This window comes from Dromiciops gliroides, chromosome 5 (assembly GCF_019393635.1).
Source record: "Dromiciops gliroides isolate mDroGli1 chromosome 5, mDroGli1.pri, whole genome shotgun sequence".
Classification (NCBI taxonomy): domain Eukaryota; kingdom Metazoa; phylum Chordata; class Mammalia; order Microbiotheria; family Microbiotheriidae; genus Dromiciops; species Dromiciops gliroides.
The window spans coordinates 205909643-205926430 of record NC_057865.1 but is presented as its reverse complement, the minus strand read 5'-3'; the positions used below and the strand labels follow the sequence as shown (position 1 = coordinate 205926430).

Genomic DNA, 16788 nt, shown 5'->3' with positions numbered 1-16788 from the left:
TCCTATTTCACCCTATTTTTTTTTCAGTCGAAGCAGGTTCTTCTGGGTTTTTCTTTTGGCTCCCCTTCCGCGAATGTTTGTATTTGTCTACTATCTTTAACCAGATTTGCCCACTTTAGCAGAATTTCACTTCTCCACTCGTCCTATGACAAACCTACAGCAGGAGTGAGGGGGGGACGAAAAGATTTTTATTTGTCAAAAGCAGTAACCATTGACCTGACTACCAAAAGCCAACTAAGAATTAACTGAATGCAAACTATGGAAGGTCTATGCACCACCCAATGTATATACCTTAATAACTAACCAATCAGTGCCCCATTACTTATCTGGAAAATAGCTACAAAAAGGATTTTGAAGAATTTAATACTTGTTTAAATATGTTTACTAAATTACAGATGGCTTAATCTTGTAACACACACACTACAATAATGGTATACTTACTTTATCTACCTAGCCTTCCGCACAATCTCTTATTTCTTCCCTTGGTAATGTCTTTATTTTGGTAAAATGGCTTAAAGCCAACTTTACCTCCTGTGCTGCTTTTTCTAGAATTTGCAATTTCTAAATAAGAGAAAAACAATAACTGTTTCAATCATATACTGCCAAACTCACACTTTTCAAACTATGTCTCAAAATATTACAAATTCACAATATTAAAAGTTCTCTTCAAAAATTAAAAGTTCAAATCAAGTATTACCATGTGCTCCTTGTTATTAGGTGCTACAATACCTATCATGTACAAAATGGCTCTGGGAGTTCAAGGACAGGAAGGACGTTTTTAGCGTCACAGAAAGAGCACGTGCCGCTCTGGGCTGGAACTTGCCTTGTCTGTCTTGGAGCTATCTGCGCTGGCTTCCACCGCAACACTTACTTTGCTTTCTGCCAATCTTACAGCAGTATTAGGAGCTTTGCTGTGACTTGACGATGAAGCATTACCAGAACTTGGTCCCTGAAATGGTCCCATATTTCCAGGGGCTGCTGCTGGAGTAGGCAAGACTGGTGTACTTGTGTTATTACCTACATGAGAAGCACTAGGAATACCCTGTTTTAAAGAGTTAATAAAAGTTAATGAAATATTCTTCACATATTCACTTTGACTTCTTAAGTTATATAAATAACAACAATATACCCCCTGTAATATACACTTAATTTTGGAGTCTCACAGAACTTAGAAAATATGTGAGGACATATTACTTGTAGGACTTCCTGAAACTAGTCACAAAAACTTTTATATTTAAAATATTCAAATTATTAAAGATGTACCTGCATTTTCACATTGTGACAACACTAAAAATAACTCGATCAGTTTAAAGAATATTATCTTTTATGCAAAGATTTTGAAAGAAAATTGGCTCATCACATCTGGCGTGAAAAATGCCCTTTTCTTGCAAATGAAGTAAATGAGGCATCAAGGTCAAACGAATTCAGTATCAAGAAGATAAAAAACAATCCAATACACTCTGAAAAGACCAAGTCCTCTGTTCTTCCCACTAATCCATTCTGAATTGTCAGCTTTCTACAATTTCTAGAATACAAAAATAGTACTGATTTTTTATACTGCAACAGAGTATGAACTACTTCATTACTGTAGACTTCTGTAATAGCAGCCTGAGTGAAAATAACAAAAGAATACTTATTACCATCCATGCAAACCTTTACATAGGACACTTGCTGTAAATTTCTTTTACCCTTCCCCCCTTGTTTTTACGTGAACATGAGGACAGACGTTAATGGATAATGAAACATATTTACCTAGAGTTTGTCCGAACAAGACAACACAAGCTTCATCATATTATTTCATCACCAAATGTTTCCCCATAATGTGGAGATAACATTAGAATAAAAAATACAGAATTTAGCCTTCAACTTGATTGCAACTTTTATCAAAACAACTGTTATTTTAAAATGTTATTATCAGACATCTGAGGGACTGTTGAATGAAATTATATACATGTGTATTAGTTTGGGACAATAGATTTAAATTTTGGAGTCCATCAATTCATTTTTATATATCATTGGGGGAAGAGAATGGTTGGGATTAGTCAAAACAATTTTGTGTATGTCAAGAAGTTTTTTCTTTGACATCTGACACCATTAATTAAATTTTGTTTCAAAGTGACTATGCTGATTAAATCTTAGTGACTTGAAAAACATACCTGTGATTGCTTTCCATCTGGCTGTGAAGCAATATAGTTGACTTGTTGGGATGGCGGGGGAGGGGGTGGTGGTGGTGGTAATCCCTGAGACACATTGGTAGGAGCAGCTACCTGCATGAGAGGCACTCCTGTATGGAGATGCATGGGTAGCTGAGGATGAATGTTAAATGGATTACGTTGGATGTTCATCAAGGGGGCATGAACACCCACTGGATATGGGAAGATATTCATAGTTTGGTGTTGTGCATTCATTTGTTGTTGCATTACATTCATTTGTTGCGGCATCATAGTTATAGGAAGCTGAGTACCATCACCTTGTTGGTTGGTTTGGTCTTTGAGGTTTTGATCTATTGGAAAAAAAAAATTTCCCTTTAAAAAAAAGTCATAGATAAGTTTTGTTCCATATACATATAGTTCCCTCCACCCTCACTCACCAAGTATACTCCGAAAAAAAGTTATGATAAAGCTTCCTGACAGATAATTTACCACTGATAAAATTCAAAATTACAACTTCCTTTAGACAGTGAAGAATTCGATTAAAAAATTAATCAGGAATCAATTAAAGTTGTTAAAGAAATCCTAAGTCCAGTCAATATACCATGACCAACAACAAAAATCCTACAAATCTTTACTTTCTTATGTAATTTCTGGTACAAGATGATTTCCTGATGCCACTTAATAACAACTCCCAAAACAACCAACTAACCACAAAAAAAAAATTTAAGAAAGTTTCGTGTGATAGTGGCCCATAAATACTGGATAAGAATCCAACAAATGTATTAGTCAATGGAAATATAAGTTTTTATTAGGTGTTTGGTTACAATTCAAAATGGTCAATTCTGATTTTAGCCAAGTGTTTTTTTTATTATATTTCTCACATAAAACACAAAAATGAATGTTTAACAGAGGCTTCTTAAGGGGAAATATGAATTCACATTTGTCTGGCACTTAATAAATGCTTATTGATTGAATGATATCAAAAGAAAGAAAATATTTTCAACAAATGTTGCTTTGAATAAAACTAGAATCAAAATATTTTTAGTACACTCATCTGAATAACATATAGGGTTAAATAATATTTAATGAATTCTACAAACTGCTCAAATTCCTGTTGACAAATTCTATTGGAAACAGAATTTGGTATCAAGTTTTGTTGTACTGAATAATTTTTTTTTTTTTTTAGTGAGGCAATTGGGGTTAAGTGACTTGCCCAGGGTCACACAGCTAGTAAGTGTTAAGTGTCTGAGACTGGATTTGAACTCAGGTACTCCTGACTCCAGGGCTGGTGCTCTATCCACTGTGCCACCTAGCTGCCCCTGAATAATTTTTAAGATATTGTTTAAGTAGGCTTTTGGAAAGGCCTGGGAAATATTCTATTTATCAGAATTTAAAAAAAAATAGAATTCAACCTATATATTACAGTTTAAATGTTTCTTAAATTAAAAATGATGTTCCAGGGATGGCTAGGTGGTACAGTGGATAAAGCACTGGCCCTGGACTCAGGAGTTCCTGAGTTCAAATCCGGCCTCAGACACTTGACACTTACTAGCTGTGTGACCTTGGGGAAGTCACTTAACCCCAATTGCCCTGCAAAAACAAACAAACAAAAAAAAATGATGTTCCACTTTAGTTCACTCTCATAAATAAATGTGTAGAGGAAGAGGAATGATGGCAGATCAAATTTTTAATCATCTTTTTAAAACGAACAAATTATTAGTGAACAACAAAAAAAAGTAAAATATAATACCTTGATCAGGTGTTTCCTCTTCTTGCCTCATCCATCCAGACTGTGGGCCTGAGGAATTCCTCCCTCTTCTTGAATAGTAATTCTGTACATCAGCAGGCAAAGTCTTTCTTACGGCCCAACTAGACGCAGAAGTCCACCCTGATCTATCAGCAGGGGTATCAAATGAAAATTCTTGCTCACTTTTACGCCTATATGGTTGCTGTTCAACAAATTTTGATGACTCATTCCCTGAACTATTTGAATTCCCTGAGAGGGGTTTTCTGTTTTGCCATCTATTTTCATTCTGTTCAGCATGTCCAAAACCTGCTCTGAAGGTGCCTCTGCCACGATTACCTCGGCCCCGGTTTGACATCCAACTGGAACCAAAGTTTTTATTCCAAGATTTCCCTGAATTATCATGTCTATTTTCTTCCCAATGAGGATCTTTAAATTTCTCAGTATTCCTAGTCCTTGGGTCAGGACCTGAATTTATTCTTTCCATTATCCAATCTGGACAGTCATTTCTATGTTTTTCAGAAGAACCCTGTTCATCAATATCTGGATTAACCTCATTTTTTTCTTTTTTCAAATTTTCATTCTGTTTGTCTTGTTCATTCTTTCTGTACCTATCATTTCCCCTGGGAAACCTCCAGTTATCATTTGTCCATCTTTCCTTCCACCGAGGAGAATAATTGTCTCTGTCATTTCTACTGAAGGAGGCCTTATTACTTTTTGTTCTAGATCTTGAACATGATCTAGAACGAGATCTAGACCTAGACCACCTCCTGGCCCTCCTTTCCCTAACACGATCTCTCTTTTGCCCATCTCTATCATTTTCTCTTTCTCTGCTTCGAGACCTAGATTTCTCTCTTGTTGGGGAATCTTTTGTTCTTGACTGAGATCGTCTGCTCTCTCTTGAAGTGCCTCTCCTAGGAGAGAGGGACTGAGACTTCCTGCCTTCCTCTCTTTTTGGAGACCAAGACTGAGATCGTTTCCTCTCTCTTGCAACATCCCTCTTTGGAGACCGAGACTGAGAGCGAGAACGCCTCCGGCCTCTGGTAATTTCCATTTTGGGAGACTGTGAATGAGATTTTCTGCTTTCTTTTCCAACGTCTTTTTTAGGAGACCGAGACTGAGATCGTTTCCTTTCCCGTACAATGTCTTTGCTAGGAGACCATGTTGTAGATGGAGAGTGAAATCTAGACCTTCTAGTTCGAGGTTTTTTAGCCTTATCTGCTAAAACTGCAGAATTTTCAGTCTCAAGAGTAAGATTTATACTCTTTTTACTTATAAGATCAGAATCTTGTATTTTATCTTGAGAATTTTCCTCCAGTTTAGTTTCAGCACTGACAGTCTGTTCACTTTCAGATTCATTTTGGTCACTGCAAAATGACTCACATTCCATAGGTACTGTTTCATTATTGTCTTCATTAAAATGTTTTGGCAACTGTTCAGTATCTAAGTTAGACAACTCTGTATTTCTCTTCTCTTCAGTAAGAAATTCAGACTTCTCTTCTAAAGCCTTGTCTAATTTATCACTGTCTGATGGAAGGTTATCTTTTAATATATTTTTACTATCTTGAATACTTTTAAAATTTTCATTATTTGAAGAAACTGTTTTACATTCTTCATTTCCAGAGCAATCCAGTTCAATAGAGTCTATATGATCAAGCAATTCAACTTTTGGTCTCTCAAGAGTATGATCTTCTACTGGTAATGCTTCTTCACACTCAAGGGACTCAGCTTCAGGACCCTCCACACATACTATTTTTACCTCAGAATTGATATGGTCAAGAGTATTCACTTTGAGATTCTCTCTACACTGATCTTCATTTATCTTTGATTCTGTACTTTCAAATAACTCATCTCTGAGACTATCATTAACCTGGTGTACATCACCCTCAGATTTTGAATGTGCAAACAATTCATTTTGAGGATTTTCTAGGGGTGCACTTGCCTTTACCTCAAATTCTAAATGCTCAGGTGTTTTAACTGGTTCATCAACTTTCTCAGTAATGAGCAGTGCTTTAACTGGTTCATCTACTTTTTCAGTAATGATAGGTGCTTTAACTGGTTCATCTACTTTTTCAGTAATGATAGGTGCTTTAACTGGTTCATCTACTTTTTCAGTAATGATAGGTGCTTTAACTGGTTCATCTACTTTCTCAGTAATATTCTTAGGAAACTCATTTTCTAAATATAAAATATCAGCCTCAATATCCTTGCTCTCAATTTCCTTAATTTCTTCTTCAACTAGCACAGAAGGTTCTTGGTTATTGGAATCAGAATATGACTTCTCTACCGTATTTAGTTCTTTTCCACAATTTTCTTTAAGTTCCTCACTGTTTGCATGTTCAATGAAATTTCCCAAGCCATTAGCAGATTCTTGTTCTGTGTCTGTCTGCATAATGACACAAGAGTTGCAACTTTCTGTATTTGAGATATTTTCTTTATCCAACACAGGGAGTGTATCTGACTCTACAACTTCTTCATCTGCTGAATCACTAGAAGATGATTTTTCAGGAAGAGATGATGAACTTCGAAGCTTCTTTTTAACTACAGGTGTCTTTCTAGTTCTTCTCTTAGGCTTTCGTTTTGGAACTGGTTTAATTTGCTTCTTTGAATCTACTGAAGTGGGAGCATTTATAGATGATTTATTGCTATCTGGGGCATCACACTCAGAGTTATTTGAAATTGGTGAATTCTGGGGCTGACTGACAGTTTCAGTTTTCATATTACGTGTAGATCTTCTCCTAGGAGTTGTTTCTGTGGGTTTTCTTCTTGTTCCTCTACTATTTGATGTACCAGAAGTTTGCTTCTTCTCCTCTCCCTCCTGTGTGTGTGCTAGCACATGTTCCTTACAAGTTGACCCTAGTAACAAAATTTTAAAATATATGTGTGTATATATAAATATATGTAAATAGTATTTATTGAATAATAGATGATGCCTATGATAAATATACCTAACATAACTTACAAAATGGCTACATAAATGTTACATAGCAATAAATATATTAAAGTAAAAGACCTAATTGTAATCCAAATTAGAATTTAAAATATATTCTGCAGCCAATTTAGTAACAGTACCCAAATCACTATACACACATTATTTGTCATATTTCAGTTTAAGTGCACAGCTATATATGGGAAAACACATGTTTAATATGGATCACTGGCTTTAAGAGTTATGAAGAAGAGACCATGGGACAACATACAGAAAAAGTTCTAAGTAATTTACTAAAAAATAATTAAAAGAAATTAATTACTGAGGCCACCACAAGTCCTGTTGTATGACCAACAAAACAATGAAGGCATGCAATACTCTTTGTCAATAAAATAAAGGAAGTGAGCTTAAAATTTTGAATTCCAACTTATATTGTTATATTCTTAATGAAGCAACATTCAATCAGAAAGTCTATAGTCAATCTTTAAATTTCTTTTTGTTTCTTCAGAAACAAAATTCACTGTTTTGTTTCTTCAGAAACAAAATTCACTGTCAAAAAATTCAGTAAATTATGTTTGAGATTCAATGTAACTTACTGGGACTATTTTGTAATGTCTTTCTCTCTCTTTTCCTCTTTTTTCTTTCTTTTTATTCTTCCCTGGGTCTCCCTATCTTGCCCAGACTGAAAGTGCAGTGCCAACTCACAGGTCAGATCCCACTAATGATCAGCACAGAAGCTTTGAACTTTATGACCTGGGTTTGTTTGCCTCTCTTTAGGTAGCCTGGTGGGTCCCCACTCCTGGGGGCTTATCATATTCGTGCTGGACTCAGTGCAGACAACTGACTGGTTTTAGCACTACTACAACTCAAAATTTGAAAGCTCAAGTGATCCATCAGCTTCAGTCTCCCCTGTAGCAGGGATTACAGGCATATGCCACCATTCCCGGCTATGTTTTCATAACTTATCTATTTTTCCATGCAACTGAAAGGGAAAAGCTTTTTTAGAAAAAAATAAATATTATTTTAGCATTTTACCAAAATCTTCCAAAGAAACAGTATTCATTGGAAAAATTGTTCCTGGTAACATAGAGGAAACAAGAGGAAGGATTTCAGCTCCAGCCATCCAGGGAATGAAACCAATTCTGAAAAAAATGAAATATAAACTGACATTAACATTTCAAAAAACAGATCAAAATGTTTTAAAGTAAAACTTATTCAAATCAAGGTGACAAATATAATTATTGAAATATAAGTGGTTAAAATGCACATGCATGCCCAATGATTCTTCAGATTTTTTAAATTACTTGTCAACAGGCCACAAATAAATTAACTTTGAAGATTTTTTTATTTTACTCAGTATATCAAAGAGAGATTAATAGTAATTAATAGTTATAGAAGTTTGTTTTTAAAAACATTTAAGTTATAATCAGCTGTACACAATTTCTACACTGGTGTACAAATTACTTGATAACAAGCAATAAATCTGATATGGGTTCATTCTATGAAAGCAATAGCCACGCATCTGTGCTTCTACTGATACTGAACTGAAAAAGAATGTCTGACTGCATGAAACTAAATCAAAGTAGTTTCCTCACTTTTTTTTTAATTTCTGTTGAGATATTTCATGCCATGTTTCACTGATCCTTTTGTTGTGCTTTCTTTGGTTTTAAAAAGTGGATATTACATCAACAAATAAAGGTGGTGATTCTTAAGGAGAACACTTCAATGTTAAAGTTATTGCAGTGGTTATTGATGGGAGGAAATAAATTTTTCCAAAAACAATTCAAGCCCATAATGAAACAGGCTGAGTTGCACAAATTAAAAAGGAAAGTGTGGTCAAAAATAAAACAAAACAAAACAAAATAAAAAACAAAAACAAACAATGCCAAGAACAAACTATTATTTTTAAATAACCTCAAAATTCTCAGAAAATAAGGAAAGACCTGGTAGCAAGAGTTTACCATTGATTCTGCTTTAGTGCAGCATACTCATCTTCAAGTTGAAAGAAAAGACCAGTTTTCTTTTTAAAACTGCTTGTAATTAACAAGACAATTTAATAAAACTGGACTCCAAGGACTAGAAAAATATAATTTTTACTGATGAAATTCACTCTTCATCTGGGCCTATACTAAAACTGTTCTCAGAAGAAGTACAGATGACTGTAAGATGTGGGTATCTGTCAGACTGTAAAACATCCATACAATAAAATCGTTTTTAGAGGGTTTTTTTTTTATTTGCAATGCACCTTAAAGTCTTGTTCCTATTAAGGGAATGACAAATTCTGATAGGTATATTTTTTCCTGAGGAGCAGAGTTGTTTCAGAATTACAGAAATTCTCAAATGGAGATGATATACTTCAACATGACTTTGTACCATGTTACACATCACAAGAAGTTAAGAAATTTATCCAAGAGATGAAGGTAAAGACGCGTTAATGACTTAAGAATTTGCTTGGCTTAATTCCCATTGAAAATTCATGGGCTATAATCAAATCTGGAACAGGAAAAATAGACTGTTTGTCCGAGACACACTGAATATTCCACATGTAAAAGTGTAGTTTCATGATGAAGAATTAAAGCACATGTGTTAAAATTCAGCAAACTCAATGCACAATCATATAAAACAAGTGATAGGAATAAAAGCATATATTGCATACCAAGTTTTCAAAAAATATAAAGTGTTATTAGGCTTAATTAATGTACCTTACTTAATTTTATTATTTTACTTTGTCCCAGTTATTTTGCACCCCAATATAAATTTTTTGTTTAGCCTATACATCTAAATTATTCACTTATAGGCTGACTAGATCCTTTAATATTCTTTGCATCTTTACTGGAACAAATAATTCACAATAGTTGACTTCAAACAATCTATTTTTGCCTTCTCCCCTTTCTGCTATATTATGACAATTAATTCTGGTCTTCTGATTTAAGATTATATTTCTTTCAGAACACATGGATTTAATATTTGGGAGAAAGGCTCAAAAACAAATTTTATACAACATTATGCATGTACAAAAATACAAAGTGACATATAGAATAGAATTTATTGCAAAGAATGTTTTAACTTCTCTACTTGTTTAAATTTAATTCACACCTTCCCTAAATGTGCCAACACTTCTTACAAGAATTTCATAGTTCTATGCAGTACTATATGAAAACTGACAAATAAAACTAGGTCTTGAGCATATTTCAGACACAGAATAAGAAAATAACTGACTTGGAGCCCATTAATTTAATTTACTTTGGCTTTTTTTCAATTCAACATTATTGAAAATCCTATGCTTAGAGAGATTCAAAAAGACATTTTTTCCTTTGATTATGCAATTGTGAAAAGAATAAACGATACAATAAAGGACATCAGAGGAAGAGAGAATCAATGGATTTTTGCTGGATCTTCATATGTGTTATGTCTACTAACTACCAAAACTCTGTCCTGTGCCCTTTTCTCTTTATTCTCTATATTCTCCTGATTTGAGATTTTACTAACTCCCATGGGTCCAATTATGATCTCTGTAAATGACTCCTAGATCTATATATGAGGTCTTAGTCTCTCTTTTGTGCTCCAGTTTGAACTCACAAACCTCCCACTGGACATTTCAAAGGAAAAGTCCCAGAGGCATCTCAAACTCAACGTTTCCAAGGACTTAAAAGTGGGTCTTAAAGATGGGTATGTGAACAATATATTCCAATTAGGGAAACATTGTGGAGAAAGGAATAAAAATAAGAGTATAAATTATTGTAAGGCCTGATTAAACATTGGAGACAAAGTTAGATAGGATGAATAGAATTGGTGTATAGTTTGCATCCTGTTCTAGAGAAAAACAAAACAAAAAGGCCACATGCTTTTCCCCTCCATTTCATTTATTTATTATTCACTCACTCTTCAACTCCCTTCAATTTAGCTTTCATCCCAATCACCCTATTAAAACTCTGCCCTTCAAGGTAATGATATCTAATCACTAAATCCAATGTCCCTGTTGCAAACTTTTCCACAGCATCTGGAACCACAGAAAAGTCTCCTCTTTAGTTTTTCAGGATAATGTGTTCTTCTGGTTCTCCTACCACTCAGGTTTCTATTAGTGGTCCTTGCAACATGTACCCTTCTAAATGTGGGTCCTCATCCCTCTATAACTTTTCTCCCCATAAATTTATTAATTTATTTGCAGGCAATGGGGGTTAAGTGACTTGCTCAGGTCACACAGGTAGTAAGTGTCAAGTGCTAAGGCCGGATTTGAACTCAGGTATTCCTGAATCCAGGGCCGGTGCTTTAACCACTGCGCCATCTAGCTGGCCCCCTCTATAAATTTCTTAATAGCATTATCTACTTTATCCACTCCCAATTCAATGGTAAAGGATTCTCAAATCTTTATTTCTAACTCTATTCTCTTCAGGCTTTAAACTCAACATAAATAAAACTGAATTCCTAATCATCTCCCAAAACTTGTCCCTCTCTTTGCCTGCCATATTTTTGCTCTCCAGGAACCCAAGTAGAAGCTAAGAATTCCATCTTTGATTCACTCCTCAGTAGGTTTCCTTCCATTTATTCTTTTTTCACTGCCATCACCCTCATTATCTTGTCTTTCACTCCAATTTCTTCCATTTAGATTCTATTCTCACACTATAACCAACATAATGCATAGGCATGACTATTTCCCTACAGAAAAACCTTTCAATGACTCCCCACGAAATAAAAGCTTTAGAATTTCAACGCCCTCCATGTTTGAACCCCAATCTAATTTTTCATTCTTATTTCACACTATTCCCACACCAGAAATTTTATATTTATATAAAATATTTTTCTCAAACTGGAATACTTAAATCACTTTTCCCAAAATCTAGAATGGACTCCCCCAAAACCTCTGCCTATTAAAACCTGTATTTACTTTTTTTTTTAAAGCTATAACCCCCAGTAGAACATAAGCCACTTGAAAGTAGAAAATGTAGTTCACTTTTGACCTTGTTTTATAGCCCTGGAAAGATGAGAGGATAAATGACTTACTCATTGTTATACAACTTGAGGCAGGACTGGAACCCAGGTCTTCTGGACTCCAAGGCCAGACCTTTATCCACTACACGACGTTAGCTTTCAACTTACATATAACAGGAACTTAATAAATATTTTTTGTTGTTGTTTGTCCTTCTTTCTTTTTTTTTTACTGTTGTTTTAATCATAAAAGTATTTTATTATTTTCCAGTTACATGTAAAGATAGTTTTCAACATTTGTTTTCATAAGATTTTTAGTTCCAAACTTTTCTCCTTCTCTTCCTTCCTTCCCCAATACTTCTCATCCTTCAAGTAACAGTTCAGTCTCAAAATCTTCCATGGAACCTTTCTGATTCCCTTTCTAAGAAAGTTTATTTCCAAAGTTGATCAGTGAAAAAGGTAAGGAACTTTAATGTTATAAAATGTTTATAGCAGTTCTCTCTGTGGTGGCAAAAACATGGAAATTCTAGGAATGACCATCATTTGGGGAATGGCTGAACAAGCTGTGATTATGATGAAATACTACTGTGCTATAAGCAATGATGAGCTCAATGATTTTAGAAAAACATGGAAAGACTTGGATGAATAATGAGTGAAATGATCAAAAGAACCAAGAGAACATTGTATACAGTAACAGCAATATTGTTTTAAGAACAACTTTGAGCAAATAAGTTATTTTGTTTAATAAAAATACCCAAATTAACTATAAAGGACATATGAAGATAAAAACTACTCCAGCTTCATCCAACGAAAGAATCAATATATACAAGTATTTATAGAATAATTTTACATATATATATATGTATATATATATATTTGTATCTAATAAAAGCTATCTCTAGGGCAGGGGAGGGGAAGGAAGAAAAAAATTAGCAAAATTTTATTGTATATTTGAAAGGAATAATAGCAAGTTCTACATGGCAGATTTACAGTTTCATATACAATCATCTTCTTTAGCATACTGTTATGGAAACAACTTATTTTATTCCATAAATTAGAAAATAAAATTTTAAAATTTGAGGGAAGAAAGATCGCTTCCTCTTTGAATCCTACATGCCACTCTCTTTGACCCTCCTGTATCACATTTCAATATGTAGAATTGCTATTTGTGAGTCTTTTCTTTCCCTTATACAGGGAGTCCCTGTAGAGGCAAAAAAATTGTTTCATCTTTGTATCTCTAGCACACTGTACCTAAATACATGTTTGAACTGGACTTAATAGAAAGGCATTGTAGATATTTATTAACAAATAGAAAAAAAACGTATTAAGCAAAATTAGTCTAGAGTTAGTATCTAGGATATACCAACAAAGGAGGGCTGACTAGACAGAAACTAAAGATAGAAAATGGGTGGTTTAGAGGCAAATACAAGTTATCTTTGGATGAATTTCACTACACAATTGTGTACCACACCCAAAATCCAAAAAATCTTTTGAAACAAATGATTTAGGTAATAAATATCATCAAAGAGCTTTTTAAGTAACAAAATTTATCATTACAGTTATCCTGAAAAGCAACTGCCTGTCCTGAATTTAAAATTATTTACATGTAACTTTTCAAGAATATACTTAAGTCTTAAATCCCTTCATTCACTGTCAACATTTAATTACTAAAGCAAAAATTTTTATTTTACCTTGCAATTCCTGGTAATGTATCAGGGAACCATGACAATTGCAGTTCCTGTCTCTTTTGCCTAATCACTGAATTGATTTCAGTGATTTCTGTAAATCCTGTACTGAAAGACAAATTTTAAACATTTTATCATTTTTAAAAATAAAATTAATCTTGCCCAACACTACAGAGTAGGGAAAAATGTATTTTCATAAAACATTGCCAAAATGGGAGGAAACAGTATAATTCATTATACCAAAATTACTTAAATATTGCATTTTAACATAAGTATTTATCAATACAATAAAAGTTTTTGATAAATAATGCAATAAATACACTGCTATTTCCATCCTCCGCAAGACTCAGGTAGCAAGAATAAGTTCTGTAAGCAGATAATCCCACAGGGAAGTAAAATTGAAAAAAGATATGTAAACCCTAAAAACAACTTATTTTAAGAGAAATAGACTACCCAATTGCTGCTTGTCTCCAAATTCAAAAAATAAAAATAAAAATTCAAACAGCAGTAATTTCAGCCACAATAATTTCCCAGATGAAACTAAACATAAGGCAAGAGAAAGCATGCAATGGGGTCTACTGTTTATTGTCATGGATATAGAACAAAAATTTTAAAGTATCTCAGAATTCTTTGCTTCTTTGACAGTCTAAAATCTAAGTACAAATGCTCTATTTTGACAAAATATTTGAATTGGTACATCCTTATTTACCAGTACCAATATAACTAAATGTATGATCTCCGACAATCTCTATTGATTTTTATTCTTTCATTCTACAGAATTAAGCAAGTAATCTATCTTTCATATCACATGGAAAAGAATTCTACATACAACAATAACCCACATTTCTTGCCATCTCTTTTAATTTAAAAAAATGAGTTCTACATATGTGTTTTTTATATCTGTACAGCCCACGAATAAAAGTGGCTTCAAGATCAATTTAACTTGAAAATGGCACAGGGAAGCTGCATACTTTTAAAAATTGGAAACCCTAATTTAAATTTATATAAAAACTTGTTTACCATTACTGAAACATCACAGGTTATGATCAATGGAAAATACTAACCAGTAACTTCTAAACATACAAGAAGATTCTTCAGTGTGATTATCAAAAGAAAATACACTGGAAAAATAATTTCGAGAGCGGTGATTTGGGCAGTTCTGTCTTTGAGGCTAGAAAAGTAAAAAGATAATATTATAACAGAGCCAAATAATAATACTTATATTAAAATTATTTTATATGCTCAAGAAAAATGTTTCATTTATTTCAACAGACCTTATTTATCTTAATTGATGTGGCTTTCCTTTTTGTTATTTCATTGTGTGAAGTGATTCCTGCATAAAAAACAGAAATGAGGTTAGTAATCTTTTCTAAACTTTTAAGACAACAGTAAGGTACTTTATTTAAACTAGTTACAAAGGTGAAAAATGTATATATAACTAGGCTAAAATTACAATTCAATGTAAGACCTTATTTGTATTAGATTTCAGTTTCCAACCTTTTGACTATGAGATAATGTACTAAAGGCACAGAAGGAAACACATTTTCCAGATACAGGTAATATCTGTATTTGTTTTGTATAGCTCTACCAATAGCAAGTGTTGGAACAACCATGATAAAATTTAATATATACTTTAAAAAAAGACTATATAAAAGTCACTATGTCAAGCGTCTTTTTCTTTTCTTCATTGTACAGAAAACATTTATGTTAAGTTGATTAAGTCTACAACAATGATTTTTTGTTCGTCATTTGTCTTTTTTTTTTTTTGCTGGACAATGAGGGTTAAGTGACTTGCCCAGGGTCACACAGCTAGTAAGTGTCACGTGTCTGAGGCCAGATTTGAACTGAGGTACTCCTGAATCCAGGGCCAGTGCTTTATCCACTGCGCCACTTAGTTGCCCTCAACAATGATTTTTTTAAATGAAAGAAAATAAAATTTTAATAGAAGACCTGTATTATTAACATATTAGTTTTATGGCTAAATACTTTTCCTACCATGTATCACAGGTAGTGTGTAATTAGTGTAACTCCATCATGAATTATTTTTCCAAAAAAGGAAGGCAAAGGCCTAATTTTTATCTGCTACTTTTAGAGATATCACTACACAGAATGCTCTTATATTTTTTGTAACCTCCAGACCAATGTTACTACTTTTCTATTAAAAGATGCTGCCACTAATACCACCATCAATCCTCACACACACAAGGATAGCCTTAGATGCCAACCAGTTACTGCTCAAAATGGGCCACTCTTACTGCTAAGCTTATAACCTCTTATAGTTAAGACTACTTACAACAGAATAGTGTATCTTCTGACTGGTTGATAATAAAGCTATGACTAATCAACAGCACCAACTTTTTATCTCCTTAAGCTGATGACTTAACAGCTACTTGGCTTTCTATTACCCATTCTGCACAGATATACTATACAGAACCATTTGCAGAAACATTAAGTGTCTGAGTTCCTGAGGTTTGGTTGGTTGTTCTATCTTGCTCTTTGATGTTAAATAAGGTTTTCAAGTACTATTGATAAGACTTGTTAGATCAAGTAGTATTAACAACTGTGACCAATGAAATTTCCAAATGATTACACTATACATTTAAAATTTATCTGTTAAGTAGAGATTTTCAAGGAAAATGAGGAAAAGAAATGGGAACTTTACTAATAAGTAGTTATCATTAGAAATACTTGGTACTGGGGGGGGGGGAGGAAGCTAGGTGGCGAATTGGATAAAGCACCAGCCCTGGATTCAGATGTCCTATAGTTGGATAAAGACTACTATTTATCAATCTTTAAGGAAAGAATTAACAGTATATTGGTACTCATAGACCAGAGTACAGGAAAGGAAAATAAATACAGTCTCTCTAGATCATACCACCTTGGAAGAACTAAAAACCTAGAGGTCTGAAAACAGCTGCACAAAAAACTTTAAGCTTGGGACAGTGCCCCCTCTACCCTAGAAACAGAGTCCCACTTTGGCACAAGAGTTAAAATTCAAGAAATAGGAAGGAAAAATGAGCAAACAACATAAGGATCCTGAGACTATAGAAAGTTACTATGGCAAGAGGGAAGATCAAAACACAAACTCAGAAGAAGAGAACAAAGTAAAAAATGCTACATTCATAACCTCAAAGAAAAATATGAATTGGTGTCAGGCCATGGAAGAACTCAAAAAGTATTTTAAAAATCAAGTAAGAGAAGTAGAGGCAAAAATTGGAAGAGAAATGACTGTGATGCAAGAAAATCATGAAAAAAACACTCAACAGTTTTGTAAAGGAGGAAAAACTAATGAAAATATCACCTTAAAAAAACAGAACTGGTCAAATGGTAAAGAGGCACAAAAATTCAATG

General features: G+C 33.7%; 1 protein-coding gene across 1 annotated transcript in view; it reads right to left on the bottom strand.

Annotated features, from left to right (window-relative positions):
- Positions 1-459: 459 nt before the first annotated feature.
- Positions 460-16788, bottom strand: part of SCAF11 (SR-related CTD associated factor 11) — a 46135-nt gene continuing 29806 nt past the window's right edge. The window contains exons 5-11 of the mRNA XM_043966570.1: positions 14712-14770; positions 14502-14608; positions 13444-13545; positions 7862-7968; positions 3904-6753; positions 2157-2503; positions 460-1042 (exon numbers count right to left, since the gene is read on the bottom strand). Of these exons, the coding sequence (XP_043822505.1) occupies positions 785-1042; positions 2157-2503; positions 3904-6753; positions 7862-7968; positions 13444-13545; positions 14502-14518 (3681 nt within the window). The 5' untranslated portion in view covers positions 14519-14608; positions 14712-14770 and the 3' untranslated portion in view covers positions 460-784. The remainder of the gene's footprint in view (positions 1043-2156; positions 2504-3903; positions 6754-7861; positions 7969-13443; positions 13546-14501; positions 14609-14711; positions 14771-16788) is intronic.